General features: G+C 48.9%; 1 protein-coding gene across 27 annotated transcripts in view; it reads right to left on the bottom strand.

Annotated features, from left to right (window-relative positions):
* The window catches only part of phldb1b (pleckstrin homology-like domain, family B, member 1b), a 405,781-nt gene that overhangs the window by 74,819 nt on the left and 310,192 nt on the right, over nucleotides 1–20,770 (bottom strand). For 22 of the 27 annotated variants that reach the window (XM_072486416.1, XM_072486401.1, XM_072486409.1 and 19 more), the window contains 4 exons: nucleotides 5,397–5,525; nucleotides 4,672–4,827; nucleotides 3,711–3,821; nucleotides 934–1,023 (listed from right to left, as the gene is read on the bottom strand). In XM_072486416.1, the coding sequence (XP_072342517.1) occupies nucleotides 934–1,023; nucleotides 3,711–3,821; nucleotides 4,672–4,827; nucleotides 5,397–5,525 (486 nt within the window). The remainder of the gene's footprint in view (nucleotides 1–933; nucleotides 1,024–3,710; nucleotides 3,822–4,671; nucleotides 4,828–5,396; nucleotides 5,526–20,770) is intronic. The other 5 variants (XM_072486410.1, XM_072486411.1, XM_072486426.1 and 2 more) reach the window with 1 other exon arrangement.

The following is a 20,770-nucleotide window of genomic DNA, read 5'->3' as shown; positions in this document are numbered from 1 at the left end:
CACCAGCTGGGTGGTATTAAAGGATCAGGTGAACTGCTCCAAATTCCCCTTTCAGTTCTGATAAATCCCACCCCGCTCTAACATTTTACAGAGTCCCTATTAAATTCCATTCCAACAAACCAACTCCCTTTACTCTTGTTACTGATTGTGATCGAGTCTCAATGGCATTTCACATTCCCACTGCCTTATCTCCTTGCGGAACACCTCAGTGATGTGTTGGGTGCTCAGGGTCTATAAGTTAGAATTTCCTGCTGGTACAAGGTGCTGTGTCAGAGATGCCGCTTTGGGGAAAGTCCCTCAGAGCGACTGGGAGGTGGGAAGGGTGAGGGGAGCAGGGGGGGCGGCTGAGAGCATGGGGACAGGAAAAATGTGCACAAGAGATTTTGTTTGAGATGAATTAAGTGGAGTGAGTCGGAAAGACGTTGATCAGATGGTCCACCAAGCTCTTGGAACGGACCTATTACAGCATTTCAGCAATAACGCGCTCTGTCCCCTGACATGGCAACATGGGCGGCAAGGTGGCACAGTGGTTAGCACTGCTGCCTCACAGCAGCAGGGTCCCGGGTTCAATTCCAGCTCGGGTGATTGTCTGTGCGAAGTCTGCACTTTCTCCCCGTGTCTGCGTGGGTTTCCTCCGGGTGCTCCGGTTTCCTCCCACAGTCCAAAGATGTGCAGGTCACGCTAAATTTTACCTTAGTGTCCAAAAGGTTAGGTTGGGTTCCGGGGATAGGGTGGGGGCTGGGCCTAGGTAGGGCTGACTCGATGGACCGAGTGATTCTATAGTAACTCTATGATTCTATGAAACAATTGGTGCACCTCACAATAATTCACAATGAGTGGAAAATCCCCTTGATTGACTTAATAAAACATTTCATAAATTCACCTTCTGCCAGTCTGCCAAACAGAAACCGCAATAACGTGAGATCACTTTACCTCCTTTAATGCTGTGGAGCCTTTGCAAAAGGTTTTGCCGCCAGTCACTATGAAGTACTGTCTCTCCAGATTTGCCAGTTTGTCTTTTTCCTGGGAGGGAACAGGTTTGCAAATTAGGAAACCATTGTCATTAAACCCCATGTACGCCAACTTGAGTCTTAAGTTGGGACCCCGATGTCACAGTCAAATGGGGCTCAGAACGGGGGTGGGGAGGGTGGGGGGGGGGAGCAGTCATTGGGCAGTGATCTTCCCTAAATTGGCCAATTCAGGGTCAGCGGGCGGGCTCACTGTGCAATTAAGGATAGCAGACAGACTCTCGAAGCTGGAGGACCAACAGGAGGCTCTCCAGCACAGAAGGAGCTGCAGCCTGCCTTTTCAGGTGAGAGTCAGAGAGGGTGCTTCCATCTTGAGGTGTCATCTCGCCGACCTTTGACCTATTAAATTTAAAAAGTGGAGTCAGCGGTCATGTGACGATTGCGGAGGAGGGACGTATTCTCAGCGTGTGGCTGTAGTCAGGCAGGAGGGCAGGGCCACGCCCTGGTCTTCTGCCACTGGGTCACATTCAGGCAGCTGGCCTAGTCTTCAACACATGGAAGTGGGAGGGGGGGAAAGGGGCATGCAACAGGCTTCCATTAAACTCCCTCAATTAGTTACCTGTAATTTGCCAGTGGATCGATGCCCTTTGACAACCATCATGCCTAAATGGCTCAGGGTAGAGGTTGTTCTGCTGAACCGGCACACTGGTCAGTAGGGCACATTTTCGCACCCACCCTGCTCACCCCAAAGTGGGGGTGAAAATCCTGCCTGGATGAGATTGAGAGTCCAGGTGAAATTATTATTTATTTATTTATTTAATAAATTTAGAGTACCCAATTCATTTTTTCCAATTAAAGGCCAATCCACCTACTCTGCACATCTTTGGGTTGTGGGGGCAAAACCCACGCAAACACGGGGAGAATGTGCTAACTCCACACGGACAGTGACCCCAGGGACCTCGGCGCCGTGAGGCAGCAGTGCTAACCACTGTGCCACCGTGCTGCCCGTCCAGGTGAAATTAGATGGTAACTGAAGCTTCGAAGTGTGCCTCACAAACGGCAGCAGGATAGCGCCACAGTAACGCAGGGATTAACCACACAACTTGAATATTGGTCATTGCAGCAGGATGTGCTGAACACTGTATAGGGAAGACCTCTGCCCTCAGACTGACCACCCTCTGTGGTGATAAGCATGTACACATTAATGTATATAGTTGTTTATCAGTGTATATAGTTATCGGTACGACCTCCGACCAGCAGGTGGCGATAGAGATCTACCATGTGATTTTAGCCACCCGCCAATTGGTAGTAAGTCGTACAAGAGAATAGTCGCACTTAGAGTAGCTCCAGGAGAATTCACTGAATTCATTTAGTAGCCAGTTATTATCTTTCCACGTGTTTGTTAATAAAACATCTTTCTAGATAAGAAGTTAATAATCTTTATTGTCTCTAGTAGGCTCACGTTAACACTGCAATGAAGTTACTGTGAAAAGCCCCACGTCGCCACATTCCGGCACCTGTTCGGGTACACTGAGGGAGAATTCAGAATGTCCAATTTACCAAACAAGCACGTCTTTCGGGACTTGTGGGTGGAAACCGGAGCATCCGGAGGAAACCCACGCAGACTCAGAGAGAAGGTGCAGACTCCACACAGACAGTGACCCAAGCCGGGAATCGAACCTGGGACCCTGGCGCTGTGAAGCAGCAGTGCTACCCACTGTGCTACCATGCTGCCCACAAGTTAAAGAAGTAAATGTTCTGTGTACATCATTACCACAGTCACAACACAGAACACAACACCCTCCACCTGGAAACATTAATCGTGAGCAGGAAAAGACTGCCCGATCCATCCAGCCGACCCAGATCAGAACGTCATCTCTCCATACACACCCCGTGGGACAGGCATCATCATAGAATGATCATGCATTGATACAGAAAGAGGCCATTCAGCCAATTGTACCCCTACTGGCTTTTGAAAGAGCTATCAAATTAATCCCTCACCTCCTGCTATCTCCTTATCGCCCTTGTCAATATTCACTCCCATTACCAAGGCGTTCACGAATCAGGAATTTAATCTTTGGGTCCTGGGGCAGGGGAGACACCACTGGAAGTGCTGACAACAGGTCGGCTGAAATTTAACCCCTGCTTCACACAGAGTGTATATTACTCTTCAGATACAATCATTATTGCAAAGGTGCGGAAGGAAGGAACATGGGACCAGGACACCAATCAGTCTCCCAGGCTTGTTACAACGTTCAATCCAATCGTGTCTGATCTGTATCTTAACTCAGGTTTTCCTGCAGCCTAAATAAAATCTATCAATCGCAGCTCTGGAAATTCCAATTGACCCCTAAACCCAGCAATCTTTGGGCGAGAGAGTTCCAGATTTCCGCTCACCTTTGTTTGATGAAGTGCTTCCTGACATCACCCTGAATGGCCTGGCTAGGATTTTAAGGTTTTCCCCCATTGGTTCCGGATTCTCCCTGCAGGAGGAAATAGTTACTCTCTACCTATCCTCTCAATTTCTTTAATCATCTTCAATCACTCAATCAGATTACCCCTCAATCCCCTCAACTCAATGGAATGGGAGGCTATTCTGTCCTTCTCAATTTACCCTTTTTAGCCCCACTATCTGTTCAGAAGCAGTAACAAATTAGGTTTAGCACAGGGAGCCAGCATGAGTCCGACGGGCAGAAAGTCCTCCTTCCGATCCAGTGTTTCTGTTGTTCTAGATGTCAATACCTTCTGAAGCAGCTGTGTCATTGCGTTTTTCTCCCTGGTCAACCTGTCACACTCCTGAACAGCCTGATAGTGGATCTGATTGGCTTGATTCTCTAAGGCAGAAACCTTGTCCTGTGGAATAAAGGTGGACATGAATAAGCCGGTAACCCAAGTCGGCACTCCAGTAAAATACCACAGCACTGCTACTCTGCCAGAGGTGCTGTCTTCTGAATGACTGAGATCCCGCGAACTCACTCAGGTGGTTGGAGCACCCCTCTGAAGAAGAGGAATGAAGATATTCCCAAAGTTCGGGACAACACATATTTCTCAACCAACATCATTGAAACAAATGATCAAGTCATAAGGGCATAATAGTTGCAGGAGGATGCCATTCATCCCCTCAAGCTTGCTCCGCCATTCAATGAGGTCATGGCTGACCCTTTTATCTCAACTCTAATATTCTGCCTGAGCCCCAAATCCATCGATTCTTTTAGTATCGATCTCAGTCCTTGATATACTTGTTGACTGACTATCCACAAACCCCCAGCAATAGAGGAGTCCAAGGATGGTCATTTTCACATTGCTGCATTGTTTGGGGGGGGGGGGGGGGGGGAGGAGGAATCTTGATGTGCACAAACTGCCAGCCAGGTTTTCCCACATTCTAACAGAGAATACACTTCAAAAAGTTCCGTAAAGCACTTTGGAATATCCTGAGGTTGTGAAAGGGGCTGCTTGGGGTGGATTCAGACTCATGTTCACTACCCACAGGATTCCTACAGAAGGAGGCCATTTGGCCCATCCATTCTCCACTGACCCTCTGAAAGAGCACCCTACCTAGGTCCACTACCCCCGCCCTGTCCCCGCAACCCCACCCTAACCTGCACATCTTTGGACAGTAAGGGGCAATTTTAGCATGGCCCCGTGCTAATGAATTTGGAGAGGTAAAGAAGCAGGAAGTCGGGGCGCTGGCAGGCCCCTGTACCTTTCTCCGCATGGTGCTGCGCTGGTATTCGGCCTTGTCCTGCAGAAGCCGATGGCTGACCGTCTCCCGTTCCTCCTCCAGACGACTCTCCTTCTCCAGCTGCTGAAACTCCAGGTCCTCAAACAGTTTGGCTTCGGATTCGAGAGTCTCCGCTTCCTGGGGAAAGTCGTGATAGAGATTCCGTAACTAACGGCAGGGAGAAGGAACATCGAGCTGGAAGACCCTCCCAGCAGATCTGGATGCAATTTGTTACTGACTGACCTACACCGTATAAGGAGCTTGGTTTACTCAATCTCTCTGGCAGGCTCATACCCTCAAAAACTATCGTCAAAATATCTAGTTCAAGGCTTCGACATAAACCTTCAAAAGCTCCTGCGTGTAAACGGTTGCAGTATATTAATCATGTTAAAGAAAAGTTAATAATGTTCTTAAGAGCAGGTTTTAAAAGCATTCCATTGAGTTGGATTCCATTTAAATCAACCAACAAAAAAAAACACCAAAATGCAACACTTATCCAATCATGCAAGATTCGTTCTGAGCTGTCCTAAACCTCCTGGGTTTTATATAGCGTATGGGCTAATGTAAGTTATTAAACGGTTCTGATTCCAGGATCTCTAATCGCCTTTTTACAGTGACATTAAGTACCTGGAATCAACCACTGTGTAAGGACAGAGAGCTGACATGATCCACAGGGAGTGAAAGCCAATGAGGTAGGTAAAACTGACCCTTTTAAGGTGGTCCTGTAACTGCTCCCTCATTGATTCAGGGCAGTTATCAAGCTGGTTCTTGAGCTCATGGCATTGCGATTGTAGCCTCTGTACTTCTCTTTTCTCAGCATCAAGTTTTACCCTTTCCTGAATTTGAAAACAAAAACAAAAAAAAGAGAAAAAAAAAACACACTTCTCAAATCCACGCCATGCAGAAGCCTATAGATTAGAACAGTGGTATAGCCAGAGAAGGTTGAAAGAGGGAATCGGGCAAGGGGTGGGTTTTGGAGTAGGGGTGCAGGGGGGAGCGGGTTTCGAGAAGAGGCCTGAGAGTAGCTCATCATTGTTAGAAAGGTTTTGTTTCAGCTCTTGAACTACTAATTTAGAAAAAATCTAGAATCTTGACAGAATAGAAAGAGGCCATTCGGCCAATCGCATCTGTGTTGGCTCTTTGAATGAGCCATCCAATTAATCCCACTCCGCCTGCTCTCGCCAACACCCCTCCACCCCCCCCCCTCCCCCCCAGCTTAGCCTTTTTCCTGTTCAAGTATTTAGCCAATCTTGCCAAAATTTAACCAACCTGGCGTTTTTGAAAAAAAAAGCATTGTAGGTTAACTTTCGTTGTGTGGTTGGATGTTCTTTGCACTGTATGGTATTGATAACAAGGTTTTCCAGAAAAACCATTCACTGGACTTCAAACTGATCCATCATGAAATGCGTTTTGGGGGGCATCTCATGAGAGCTTATCAGTGGGAGTGTATCGTCATTCGATATGTGCGAATGAGACACAACTCGTTCAAACACATGCTACTAATCACAAGGTTCACCAGCCCCATGTGTGCTCCCAATGAAGAACCTTGATTGAGATTGCATTTACATCTGGACATCTCTTTTCGTTTCTAGAGTGTTGAGAGGGAAGATTGGGTTTGCTTTATTCTATAATCTCAGGAGGGAATATTCCAGAACTTTCCATTTCCTAATAAATCCATTTTCCTGATTAAAAGCTGCCCCTAACCCAGGAACCAGCTGCTGTGCCGGTCAAAGATGAATTCCCCTCTCCCAGCCATGACGGGGCCATAAGGTTTGAGGGGGATCGGAAAGGAATTTTTCAGGCTTCCATTTTTTGGGGACTTGGGTCTTTTTGCCTCTCCCAAGAGATCACATGTCCGCGTGGGCGAAAGGAAGTGTCTAATGATGACACTCCAGACATTGAGGGGGTGGGGTATGTTTGATAGACCAAGCTGATCTTTCCATGTGTTGGGAATATTGCACACTACACAAATAGGTGTGACCACCTTTACCAATTCCCTCCTCCACTCCTGTACTTTTTCTGCTCTCATGTCAGGCAGTTCCATGGACACTGGTTGTGACCTTTAACCCTGGGACAGTTTATTGGCAAATAGACGACTTGCTATCCTGGAGTGGGAATTCATTACAAAGAACTTACAGCCCATTTGATCCAATTTGGCCTACGCTGACGTTTACACTCCCCATGACGCTTCGCACACCTCGACTTCATCTCACTCTTAAAATATCCTTCTATTCTCTCATACGTTTATCCAGCTTTCCATGAAGTGCATTGACACCATTTGCCCCAAACTACTTCCTGGGGTAGCGAGTTCCATATTTTCACCACTCTCTAGGCCAAGAGCTTTCTCCTGGATTTCCCATTACATTTACGAATATTTCTGTATTCTCCCAGGAGCGAAAAAATTGTCCTTGCTGACCTGGTCAAACCCTTTTGTAATCCTCAAGGCCGGTTATGCAACTCTACCACTTTTGCCTCCAAGTCAAACTAGCCGCTTCAACACGCACTCTCTCGGCACATGAGAAACCAGGAATAATTTTTGTACTTGTGTGAAATAGAATGCTCAATAGCGGAGTGCTTCAGAGGTGTTCAAATCTCATTTGATTCCAACACTATCCAATAAATAAGCTGAATATTATCTGGGCAACGATACATCTTCACTGCTCCTTCACTTGCGTGGAGCTTTTCAAAATTTGGCAAAAAACTAAATGGCAAAATTGTCATAAATCTTCGAGTACAATATAAAGTTTGAATATAATATGCACCTCTCCCCAGTCTTGGGGGATTGGGTGTGGGTGTGTGCGGATGTCCATGTTATACTCAAAGATTTACTGAATATTTTCAGAGGCACAGTGGTTAGCACTGCTGCCTCACAGCTCCAGGGACCTGGGTTCAATTCCAGCCTCGGGTGACTGTGTGGACTTTGCACTTTCTCCCCAGGTCTGCATGGGTTTACTCCGGATGCTCCGGTTTCCTCCCACAGTCCAAAGATATGCAGGTTAGGTCGATTAACCATGATCAATTGCCCCCTAGTGTCCAAAGGTTAGGTGGGGTTTCCTGGTTACGGGGATAGGGTGGGAGCGTGGGCCTCAGTAGGATGCTCTTTCCAAGACTGGTGCAGATTGTTAGGCCGATGGCCTCCTCCTGCACTGTCACTTAGCCTGTGACGGCAAGTGTGTGACATTTTGCTGATAAGCATCTGGAGGTGCTCCCTGTACCCAAGTGGGAAAATCCTTCACACTGGATAAAGCTGAGTCAGACAGACAAGGATAAACCCCATCTCTGTAATCTCCTCCAGCCCTACAACCATCCGAGATCTCTGCGCTGCTCTGATATCATCCTTTGCTCCATCATTGGTTGCCTGGGAATTCCCTCCCCAAATCTCTCCACCCCTCCCTCACTCGGTCTTCTTTTGAGACGCTCTGTAAGAGAGGATTAGGCCTGGGGATGTGACTCCACCCCACAGTCCAATAGCTGGCTGACACTCACTGCCTCAGGCGACACCCGTTTAATGATCACATGGTACAAAAAGTCTGCGGAACTGGAGCCCAGGCAGAGTGGGGCCGGGTTGGGGGGGGGGGGGGGTCTTTATACTTTGTTCACAGAATTATAGAAGTTTACCTCATGGTAGAAGACCAATTGGCCCTTTCTACCAATGCCAGAAATTAATTTAAGTATCATTCCATCACAGTCTCAGCTTAGTGTCCAATGTACACAGTCAAACAACCCTAAACATGCACTGTAAGTACTCCTCCGTGAATCCTGTGCTCTTCAAAGCTGAGGGGGGATTCTGAACTTAATGGTCAACCCCAAGCAATTATACATCAGGGTTGGCCCAGGTTAGACCTCCTTATACACCACAGCTTCTCGAACTGAGGCCAATGAGGACATCCTGCAAAATATGCCAGGCCACCTGATTATCGACCACTTGGGATAGGAGGTCCTTTCATTTTCTAATTCCCTTACGTGTCTGCCTCAATTTAAAAATTCTTATCTATGCCTTCTAATCCCTCCATCCCCCCATCCATACAGCCTTCTCCAGTCCTGCACAGACCTCTGTGCTCCTCCAGATCTGGCCTTGCGCTCAACCACAATTTCCTTCTCTCCACCATTGATAGCCATGCCATGAGCTGCCAAAGCCCAAGCTCAGAAATGTGCCCCCTAAGCACCTCTGCCCCTCCCTCTCTCTTCTCGTAAGACACTCCTTAAAACGTTCCTGTTGGGCAACTATCCTAATATCTCCGTTATGTGGCTCAGAATCAAATTATGTTTGATAATCGTTCCTGTGAAGCATCTTGGGATTTTTTAGTATGCTGAAGGAACATAATAAATGAATATTTTTGTTGTATGCAGAGCCATGTTAAGAAGGTACATTTAGGCAACAGTCGGTGATGTGGAGAGTGTACAAAACATCTTCTCAACTGATCTGGGAGTCACGTCCAAGAGATCAGTTGGATGTTCGGATCGGATATAATTCCCAATAGTCACTGGGATCTTGGGGAAGGGAGTTGTTCTGGTCACTCTCTGTGGCAAAGTCGAAACACATTCAAAAGCAGTGTTCACCATTTTTGAAGACACAGGGATGGGATCAACTTCACTGCCGCATCGTCCCCTGGGATTGCTGGGCCTGACACTGTGAGGAGAACGTTCCCTGTCCACCTGGCATTGCATCAAAGTGTGCGGATGAGTCATGTGTGCACCAGCCTGCTCCATGTCATTGATGGGAAGCTGCCCTCCCAGTTTTTCGGGAAATTGAGTGCTCAGAGAGACAACTCAATTTAAATAAAACAAGAGCTTTGGAAATAACCTCAGGCCACTTTGTTGGTTAATAAATTTAAAGCAGGCAATTTGCAATATTGCTTCTCCTGGAGGGACATGCCATTGTTGGGTGGGGGGGGGGGGAGGGGGGGGGGGGGGGGTATTTTCCCAGCCAGAGGGACCTGCACATGGTGACATCTCCTCCATCTTCCTCTGGCCATGTCACAAGGTTAAGAACAATAGCAGAAAGACGTCATAAACAACCAGTTACACAAACTCATTAATTCAAATTTGTGATAAGCAGCGCATCACGAAGTGATTAACCAGCATGGAGACACACACACACGCACTCTCTCTCGCACTACTGTCGAGACACAGGACGAGCGGTCAAACTGCTGGCATAGCCTGGGCGGAGGGTGAGGAGGGGTGTAGAGGAAGCATGGTCACTGTTAACGGTACCTCTGTTCTCGGTTACCTGTGCGATAGAGAAAGCATGCAAGACGGGAGGAGGAAACAGTAGCCATGGTCAGTACCTCGAAGACAATTGGAAGAAATTAGTGCACAAAAAGTTAGAGACAGTAGCAAGAGTAAAGTGTGTCACAAAATCCTAGACTACGTTTATCCTTTGATGTCAAATTTTAATTTACCTAGTTTGACCTGCATCACTTGCTGAAAGCTCGAGCCCATTCAGGCGAGAAAGGGATTAGAAAATCTTGTTTACCAGATGGCAGCAAGTCTGCAACTCGCATTGGAGTTCCCACAACCCAGAACTCAAACCTCCTGATAGAGGACGCAGCAGGCAGGTCAGTTTAATCTGCAAACAATGACTGCAATTGCAGTGGCCCAGGGTCCATAGTTGTTTTCTCAGAGGATCCCGACTGAAAGGTCTTCAAGCTAATTTCTCGAATAACTGCAGCACTCTGCAAGTAACAGTCCACAGCCGAAACAGGACTGCTACTGTACGCACTGTTTGCCCCACCAGTGCTGACGTGTAACAGCACACATTGATGAACAAGGTAACACTCGGCACACAATTGCGACTGTACAGCTTGTGGCTGCCTTTGTATCAATATACCAACATGCAAATTAGGAACAGAAGTAGGCCATTCGGCCCCTCCAGCCTGCTCCACCATTCAATAAAATCATGGCCCTTCTAACTGTGGCGTCAACGCCTTGTTCCTGCCTATCACCGGATAACACTTTGAAAACAGGATTTTAGTGATGGCCGCTATGATTTTTATAAATATTCCTCTCCCCTTCTCTGCTGGAGATTCTGGTCTCACTCTGTGACCATCGCATCTGTGCTGGATCCTTGCAGAACATCATCAGATGTATGTGCAGGCCGATACATTGAGGTTCTGTAGGCTATTTTACTACAGAAGCACCACAGCCTGTTTGGATCTGACCTCCACTCGAGCTGATTTCAAAGCCAGGACGAATGAGGGAGATGACCCGTGCTCACCTCTCCGGTATTTGGAAAGTTGAGCTAATAGCATGGCAGACAACTTCACCCGAATGCCACCTCTTTTGCTGTGTGCACCACCACTAGAATCACAGTGGAGCAATAACAGAGACACCTTGACGGCACGGTGACACAGTGGTTAGCACTGCTGCCTCATGGCACCGAGGACCCGGATTTGATCCCGGCCCCGGGTCACTGACTGTGTGGCACATTCTCCTCGTGTCTGCGTGGGTCTCACCCCCACAACCCAAAACGATGTGCAGGGTAGGTGGATTGGCCACGCTAAATTGCTCCTTAATTGGAAAAATTTAAAAAGTAATGATTTAACAGAGACAAAAACATTGGGTGAGCAGATCAATTTTCCTACCAGCAAATCCAGTATCATCTATTGGTATAGATTAAAGGTGATTATTCCTTGTTAGTTCCCTCAGCACTAAACCTTGCTACTTATAATTGGGGGTCTGAAAGTTTGAGAATTCCTGAGTTACAACAACAAAAGGAACTTAAATAGAGCTGACCTAGAAACTAGTCAAGTCCGCTCGCTCCTCACAGGATAGTAACTGACCAGGAGTTCCCACTGATAAGAGTAAAGCTCCCTCTACACTGTCCCCATCAAACACTCCCAGGACAGGTACAGCACGGGGTTAGATACAGAGTAAAGCTTCCTCTACACTGTCTCCATCAAACACTCCCAGGACAGGTACAGCACGGGGTTAGATACAGAGTAAAGCTCCCCCTGCAGCGTCCCCATCAAACACTCCCAGGACAGGTACAGCACGGGGTTAGATACAGAGTAAAGCTCCCTCTACACTGTCCACATCTAACACTCCCAGGACTGGTACGGCACGGGGTTAGATACAGAGTAATGCTCCCTCTACACTGGCCCTATCACTCCCAGGACAGGTACAGCACAGGGTTAGATACAGAGTAAAGCTCCATCTGCACTGTCCCCATCAAACACTCCCAGGACAGGTACAGCACGGGGTTAGATACAGAGTAAAGCTCCCTCTACACTGTCCCCATCAAACACTCCCAGGACAGGTACAGCACGGGGTTAGATACAGAGTAAAGCTCCCTCTACACTGTCCCCATCAAACACTTCCAGGACAGGTACAGCACGGGGTTAGATACAGAGTAAAGCTCCCTCTGCACTGTCCCCATCAAACACTCCCGATACAGGTACAGCACGGGGCTAGATATAGAGTAAAGCTCCCTCCACACTGTCCCCATCCAACACTCCCAGGACACGTACAGCATGGGGTTAGATACAGAATAAAGCTCCCACTACACTGTCTCCATCAAACACTCCCAGGCCATGTTCAACACAGGATTAGGTACAGCATAAAGCTCCCTCTACACTGTCCCCATCAAACACTCCCAGGACAGGTACAACAAGCGGTTAGATACAGAGTAAAGCTCCCACTACACTGTCCCCATCAAACACTCCCAGGACAGGTACAGCACGGTGTTAGATACAGAATAAAGCTCCCTCTACACTGTCCCCATCAACACACCCAGGACAGGTACAGCACGGGGTTAGATACAGAGAAAATCTCCCTCTACACTGTCTCCATCAAACACTCCCAGGTTAGGTACAGCACGGGGTTAGATACAGAGTAAAGCTCCCTCTACACTGTCCCCATCCAACACTCCCAGGACAGGTACATCACAGGGTTAGATACAGAGTAAAGCTCTCTCTACACTGTCCCCATCAAACACTCCCAGGACAGGGACAGCACCGGGTTAGATACAGAGTAAAGCTCCCTCTACACTGTCCCCATCAAACACTTCCAGGACAGGTACATCACGGAGTTCGATACAACGTAAAGCTTCCTCTACACTGTCTCCATCAAACACTCCCAGGACAGGTACAGCACGGGGTTAGATACAGAGTAAAGCTCCCCCTGCAGTGTCCCCATCAAACACTCCCAGGACAGGTACAGCACGGGGTTAGATACAGAGTAAAGCTCCCTCTACACTGTCCACATCTAACACTCCCAGGACTGGTACGGCACGGGGTTAGATACAGAGTAATGCTCCCTCTAAACTGGCCCTATCACTCCCAGGACAGGTACAGCACAGGGTTAGATACAGAGTAAAGCTCCATCTGCACTGTCCCCATCAAACACTCCCAGGACAGGTACAGCACGGGGCTAGATACAGAGTAAAGCTCCCTCTACACTGCCCCCATCAAACACTCCCAGGACAGGTACAGCATGAGGTTAGATACAGAGTAAAGCTCCCTCTACACTGTCCCCATCAAACACTTCCAGGACAGGTACAGCACGGGGTTAGATACAGAGTAAAGCTCCCTCTGCACTGTCCCCATCAAACACTCCCGATACAGGTACAGTACGGGGCTAGATATAGAGTAAAGCTCCCTCCACACTGTCCCCAACCAACACTCCCAGGACACGTACAGCATGGGTTAGATACAGAATAAAGCTCCCACTACACTGCCCCCATCAAACACTCCCAGGCCATGTTCAACACAGGATTAGGTACAGCATAAAGCTCCCTCTACACTGTCCCCATCAAACACTCCCAGGACAGGTACAACAAGGGGTTAGATACAGAGTAAAGCTCCCACTACACTGTCCCCATCAAACACTCCCAGGACAGGTCCAGCACGGTGTTAGATACAGAGTAAAGCTCCCTCTACACTGTCCCCATCAACACACCCAGGACAGGTACAGCACGGGGTTAGATACAGAGAAAATCTCCCTCTACACTGTCTCCATCAAACACTCCCAGGTTAGGTACAGCACGGGGTTAGATACAGAGTAAAGCTCCCTCTACACTGTCCCCATCAAACACTCCCAGGACAGGTACAGCATGGGGTTAGATACAGAGGAAAGCTCCCTCTACAATGTTCCCATCAAACACTCCCAGGACAGGTACAGCACAGAGTTAGATACAGAGTAAAGCTCCCTCGACACTGTCCCCATCAAACACTCCCAGGACAGGTACAGCATGGGGTTAGATACAGAGGAAAGCTCCCACTACAATGTTCCCATCAAACTGTTAGACGTTTAACTGCTGCTGTTGTATAAAGAGTCAAAGGTACTGTTCCTTTTACAAACACCTTTATTTCACTTTAACAGACTCTGCACAAAACGCTATCTTCACATCATCTGACCCAAAGGCCGCCTGAAGTCCCTTTACATATCAGTGTCAATTATTGGCTACTTAACATAAATGAGACAACTAATTGGAATGTCTCTTAACCCATTACATAACACAAACACTCCCAGGACAGGTACAGCATGGGGTTAGATACAGAGTAAAGCTCCCTCTACACTGTCCCCATCAAACACTCCCAGGACAGGTACAGCACAGGGTTAGATACAGAGTAAAGCTCCCTCTACACTGTCCCCATCAAACACTCCCAGGGCAGGTACAGCATGGGGTTAGATACAGAGTAAAGCTCCCTCTACACTGTCCCCATCAAACACTCCCAGGACAGGTACAGCACAGGGTTAGATACAGAGTAAAGCTCCCTCTACACTGTCCCCATCAAACACTCCCAGGACAGGTACAGCACGGGGCTAGATACAGAGTAAAGCTCCCTCTACACTGTCCCCATCAAACACTCCCAGGGCAGGTACAGCACGTGGTTAGATACAGTGTAAAGCTCCCTCTACACTGTCCCCATCAAACGCTCCCAGGACAGGTACAGCACGGGGTTAGACACAGAGTAAAGCTCCCTCTACAATGACCCATCAAACACTCCCAGGACAGGTACAGCACGGGGTTAGATACAGAGGAAAGCTCCCTCTACACTGTCCCCATCAAACACTCCCAGGACAGGTACAGCACAGGGCTGGATACAGAGTAAAGCTCCCTCTACACTGCCCCCATCAAACACTCCCAGGACAGGTACAGCACGGGGTTAGATACAGAGTAAAGCTCCCTCTACACTGTCCCCATCAAACACTCCCAGGACAGGTACAGCACGGGGCTAGATACAGAGTAAAGCTCCCTCTACACTGTCCCCATCAAACACTCCCAGGGCAGGTACAGCACGTGGTTAGATACAGTGTAAAGCTCCCTCTACACTGTCCCCATCAAACGCTCCCAGGACAGGTACAGCACGGGGTTAGATACAGAGTAAAGCTCCCTCTACAATGACCCATCAAACACTCCCAGGACAGGTACAGCACGGGGTTAGATACAGAGGAAAGCTCCCTCTACACTGTCCCCATCAAACACTCCCAGGACAGGTACAGCACAGGGCTGGATACAGAGTAAAGCTCCCTCTACACTGCCCCCATCAAACACTCCCAGGACAGGTACAGCACGGGGTTAGATACAGAGTACAGCTCCCTCTCCACTGTCCCCATCAAACACTCCCAGGCCAGGGACAGCACGGGGTTAGATACAGAGTAAAGCTCCCTCTACACTGCCCCCATCAAACACTCCCAGGACAGGTACTGCACGGGGTTAGACACAGAGTAAACAGGGTGAGGTTCCCTCTACATTGTGTCCTATCCTGAATGTCCCTCATCCCCTCTCCCCCACACCCCATCCAAATATCCCGGAGGCTGGACTCCAAGTTATTAATGTTTTGAGTTGTTTTGAGTTACTTTTCTGGAAGCTATTTTGAACCTGTTGAACTTTACAACGATTTGATTGAATTCCCAGTTGAATTCAAACAGTGCAATAAAGAGATTGTTTTATTGACGGTGGGAGAACATACGACACTGAATAACATTCCGAGAAAGTCCTCTGAGACTAACAGAACCAGAAGGCGTTAAAAAGATGGAGCGGCTGCAAAGCAAAAAGAATGGAAAAGTGGCAGAGAGAGAGAGAGAGCAAGTGAGAGAGAGAGAGAAAGTGAGAGAGAGAGAGAAAGAGAGAGTAAGTGAGAGAGAGAGAGAGAAAGTGAGAGAGAGAGAGAGAGAAAGTGGGAGAGAGAGAAAGTGAGCTAGAGAGAGAGAAAGTGAGAGAGCAAGTGAGAGAGAGGGAGCAAGTGTGAGAGGGGGAGAGGGAGAGAGAGCAAGTGAGAGGGGGGACAGAGAGAGAGGGAGAGAGCAAGTGAGGGAGAGAGAGAGAGGGAGAGGGAGCAAGTGAGAGAGGGGGAGAGAGAGAGGGGGAGAGGGAGAGAGCAAGTGAGGGAGAGAGAGAGAGGGAGAGGGAGCAAGTGAGAGAGGGGGAGAGAGAGAGGGAGAGGGAGAGAGAAAGAGAGAGAGCAAGTGAGGGGGGGAGAGAGAGAGAGAGCAGCCACAAATCTATAGCAGCACTCACTATAGACAATGTGAGTGCTCGTTTTATACAGATCTTTTGTCTGAGAAGTATTTATGTTTTGGCAGCTTGGGTTTTTGAAAAAATAATTCTTGGGCTCCATGTGCTGCTGGCAAGAACAACATTTATTGTCCGTCTCTAATTCCCTTTGGCAACTGAACTATTTTAATTCCAATGTATGGATTTAACATTATCAACACGATATGAGCAACTTGTGAGTTTAACTCTGGCTCTGACAGGGTAGACTGTACATTACTGTACATTCCCCATTTCTTTAGTTTTGACCATTTTTGTGTCCTGTGACTGTCACTGAGGTACGGGACCAGTTGTCAAAGAGTCCATTGTTTGTGATTCTCATTTGTGCTATTTAACTTCAGAGAACGGCACAGATAAGACCAATCCTGCCCCATGAGTAAGGTGTACGACATGCAACATGTGCATAAGCACATGCACAGAGACACAGGCACAGGCATGTGCACACACACCGCCCCACATACCAAACAGGCACAACATAGACACATGTACACACACAGGCACACATCTACACAGGCACTGACATAGATACATACATAGGCATACACACATACATGTAAACACAGGTATACACAGACACAGGCACAGACAGAGGCAAACATACAGGGACATACATACACAGGCATAGACACACACACACAGGCATAGACACACAGGCACAGACATAGACACACAGGCACAGGCATAGACACACACACACAGGCAAAGACATAGACACACAGGCACAGACATAGACACACACACAGGCACAGACATAGACACATAGGCACAGGCATAGACACACACAGACATAGACACAGGTGGGAAAGTGGAGTTGAGGATTATATCAGGTCAGCCATCATCTCATTAAATAGCAGACCAGTCGATGGGCCAAATGGCCTACTTTTGCCACTACAGACATAGACACACACAGACATAGACACACACGCACAGACACACACGCACAGACACACACGCACAGACATAGACACACACGCACAGACACACGCACAGACACACACGTACAGACATAGACACACACAGACATAGACACACACGCACAGACACACACGCACAGACATAGACACACACGCACAGACACACACGCACAGACACACACGCACAGACACACACGCACAGACATAGACACACACAGACATAGACACACATGCACAGACATAGACACACATGCACAGACATAGACACACACGCACATTCTCTCCCTTATTTAAGGATATTGAGGCTACTACATGCTACACACCTGTGAGCCACAATGCCTCTTACCAATAATACAGGACAGACTGGAAATCAAGAGCGACCCCACTGTTGATCTTCACCCCATGTGGGCAGCACAGCTCGATCCCATCCTGACCCAGTGGCAGCCAAGGGAATGCTGGGTAATTGGTTCTTATTCTTCCCTCCACGCGGGAACAATTTAACAGCAACTCGGATCAGTAAACCTTTCAGGGATTGACTTGTAGAATCGCAGAATCATTACAGCATAGATGGCTATTCGGCCCATCGCATGTGCTGGTCATCCGAGGGGGTAATTCACCTGCTGTTACTCCCCATCTCTCTCCCCACATCCCTGCACATTCCTCTCTTTCAGATGTTTAGAACATTTAGAAAAATGTAGAAACATTTACAGCACAGGGAGAGGTCACTGTGGTCATCATGTCTGCGGCAGCCAATACAACAAGCTCTTTGGTCTATAGCCTGCAGATTGTGGCACCTCAGGTGAAAATCCAGGCAGCTTTTAAATAAATTGAGGGTTCCCGCCTCCACCACGCTTTCAGGCAGTGAGTTCCAGACCCCTACAACCCTCTGGGTGAAATTTATTTTTCCCCATCTCCCCTCTAATCTTTCCACCAATCGCTGTAAATCTATGCCTCCCAGTCACTGACCTCTCTGTGAGGTAAACAGGCCCTTCCCACCCACTATATCCAGATCCCTCCCAACCTTCTACACCTCAGTCACATCGGCCCTCAGCCTCCTCTGTTCCCAGGAGAACAATCCCAATCTGTGCAATCCTTCCTCATAGCTGTCATTTTCCAGTCCTGGGTGGCAACATCCTCGTAAATCTCCGCTGTACCCACTCTAATGCCATTATATCCTTTCTATAATGAGGCGGCCAGACATGGACCCAGTACTCAAGTTCCAGCGTAACCTCCCCGTTCTTATATTCCATACCTCGGCTAATAGATGAAATGATTCCATTTGCCTTCTTGACCACTTTATCAACATGTCCTGATACAGTCAGGTATCCGTAGACATTCACTCCAAGGTCTCTCATTTCCTCTACACTTCTCAGTATCTATTGTGCTACTTTGCCCTGTTTGGCCTCCCCAAAGCTTCACCTCCCATTTCTAAAATGATTAATATATTCTGCAGGGACCTAGCACTGAGCCCTGTGGAAACAGCTTCGTAAGGACACCCGTCAGCCATCAGCCTTTGTTCCTGCCACTGGGCCAAATCCATAGCCAGCTTTCTACATTCCCGACAATGTCGACTCGGAGGCCTTTGCAATCTGTCTCGTCCAGCCCTACAGCTACAAGTTGCCGAGTGAGCCATTGCAACCTTTCCTTTGTAATGTTACACACAGGTTGGGTGCCCATTACAAACAGGGCCCAGGTACAACTTCCGAGAATGACCCCGCTATCTCCCAGAAAAGAATTGGATCATTCTCCCATCAATCACCAGGGTGACTTCTGGAACTGACATCTGAGGATGGTGTTATGCCCATGGTCTGTATTGTGTGACCATCCTCCACTCACTGCATTATTCTGGAGAAATGATCCTGCTTCTATCAGGAGACTGTGCCGGACTTTTGGCCATGAGTTCTGTCTGTACTTCACCGCGACTCTTGTTGAAAAGGGTTGCGTTTTTAATGAATCCTGCCATAACTCGGCCTCCCTCGAATGGGTTGCCCGTCACAGTGAGGCCAATCTTCACTTCCTGTCACGGCCCTCTGCAATGACCTCGCAAACCCCTCAGTTATTTCTCAGAAGGTGCCTCACCACCATCTTCTCAAAGATAATTAGGAATGAGCATTAAATGCTGGGCCTTAGCAGTGACCCCCCACATGTTGTGAATGATTAACAATTAAATAGAGCCAGATAGAATTTGAACGTGAAAACTCTTGGGACTGGGCCTTTGAACCACCCCCAAAATTACTGATGATTCTTTTAAAAAGTCAATGCACTCCTTTGAAGAGTAAACAGTGGAGAGAAAAACTTTAGTACTTCCAGGCTTGGTCAGTCACACAGTTTGAGGTAGTGTGTAACCTAAAGGATTTCACATCGAGAGCAGGAAAGTAGGATTTGGCTGGATGACCCTTGGCCAGCACGGGTGTGATGTTTCCTGTGTCTCTCTGTGCTTGGCTCCCTGTGTTAATCCAATGCAGTCTTGGGAAACAGCCACTCAGCTTTTGTTGAGGCACTTTACAAGCTTCCAGTCTCGATACCATTCCCACCATTCCCATTTTCTCAATCAGTGAGTGCGGGCAAGAGTGTATTGCTTCCGTTTACACCTCCTTTGCGCTGAGCTTCGATCTCTCCCCCTAATCCATTACCACCTCCTGCAATGTCACCTTTGGTAATTTGGGGCTGGATTCTGCAGACCCCCATCCGTGTGTTTCTCGATTGCGCGCCGTTTGCTGGGGCTCTCTGCTCCCGCCAATGGGATTTCCCATTGATTCCACCCCATACTGCCGGAAAACCCATGGAGGCGGTGCAGTGCCAGCGGACGCAGAGACGCCTTCCCTCCATCCTAACCCTTCCATTCTTCCACCCAAACCAGCACCATCTCCCTCTTTCTCTGCTTCTGAACCTGTTCAAGATTAAGGGCGGGACTCTCCGACCCCCCCCCGCCGGGTCGGAGAATCCCCGGGGGGCGGCGTGAATCCCGCCCCACTGCTCTGACGCCGGCTGCCGTATTCTCCGGCGCCGGTTTTCGGGTGGGGGGGAGCGGGGATAACGCCGCATTGGTCAGGGGCCGTTGCGAACGCCCCCCCCCCCCCCGGCAATTCTCCGGGCCCCGATGGGCCGAGCGGCCGCCGGTTCCTGGCCAGTCCCGCCGGCATGAGATGGACATGGTCCCACACGCCGGGATCTGGCTGGTAGGCTGGCTACTGAAGTCCTCGGGGGGGGGGGGGGGCACGGTGGCCTGGTCCACGCTCGAGGCCCACCGATCTGCGGGCGGACCTGTGCCGTGGGGGCACTCCTTCCTTCCGCGCCGGCCTCTGTAGGGCTCCGCCACGGCCGGCACGGAGAAGAAACCCCCCCTGCGCATGCGCAGGAAACACGCCGGCCTGTCTGCGCATGCGCAGGAAACACGCCGGCCTGTCTGCGCATGCGCAGGAAACACGCCGGCCTGTCTGCGCATGCGCAGGAAACACGCCGGCCTGTCTGCGTATGCGCGGAACCACGGCGGCAGTTCTGCGCATGCGCCAACTCGCGCCGGCCCTTTGGTGCCGGTTGGCGCGGTGCCAACACCTCCACCGCCGGCCCAGCCCCTGGAAGTGCGGAGGATTCCGCAACGTCCGGTTGGCCCAACATCGGAGTGGTTCGCGCTGTTCTTGGCGCCGGCGTCGGGCCATCCCGCCAATTG

The sequence above is a fragment of the Scyliorhinus torazame genome, chromosome 21 (assembly GCF_047496885.1).
Source record: "Scyliorhinus torazame isolate Kashiwa2021f chromosome 21, sScyTor2.1, whole genome shotgun sequence".
NCBI classification, from domain to species: domain Eukaryota; kingdom Metazoa; phylum Chordata; class Chondrichthyes; order Carcharhiniformes; family Scyliorhinidae; genus Scyliorhinus; species Scyliorhinus torazame.
The sequence above is the reverse complement of the archived record's forward strand: the minus strand, read 5'-3'. Positions and strand labels throughout refer to the sequence as shown.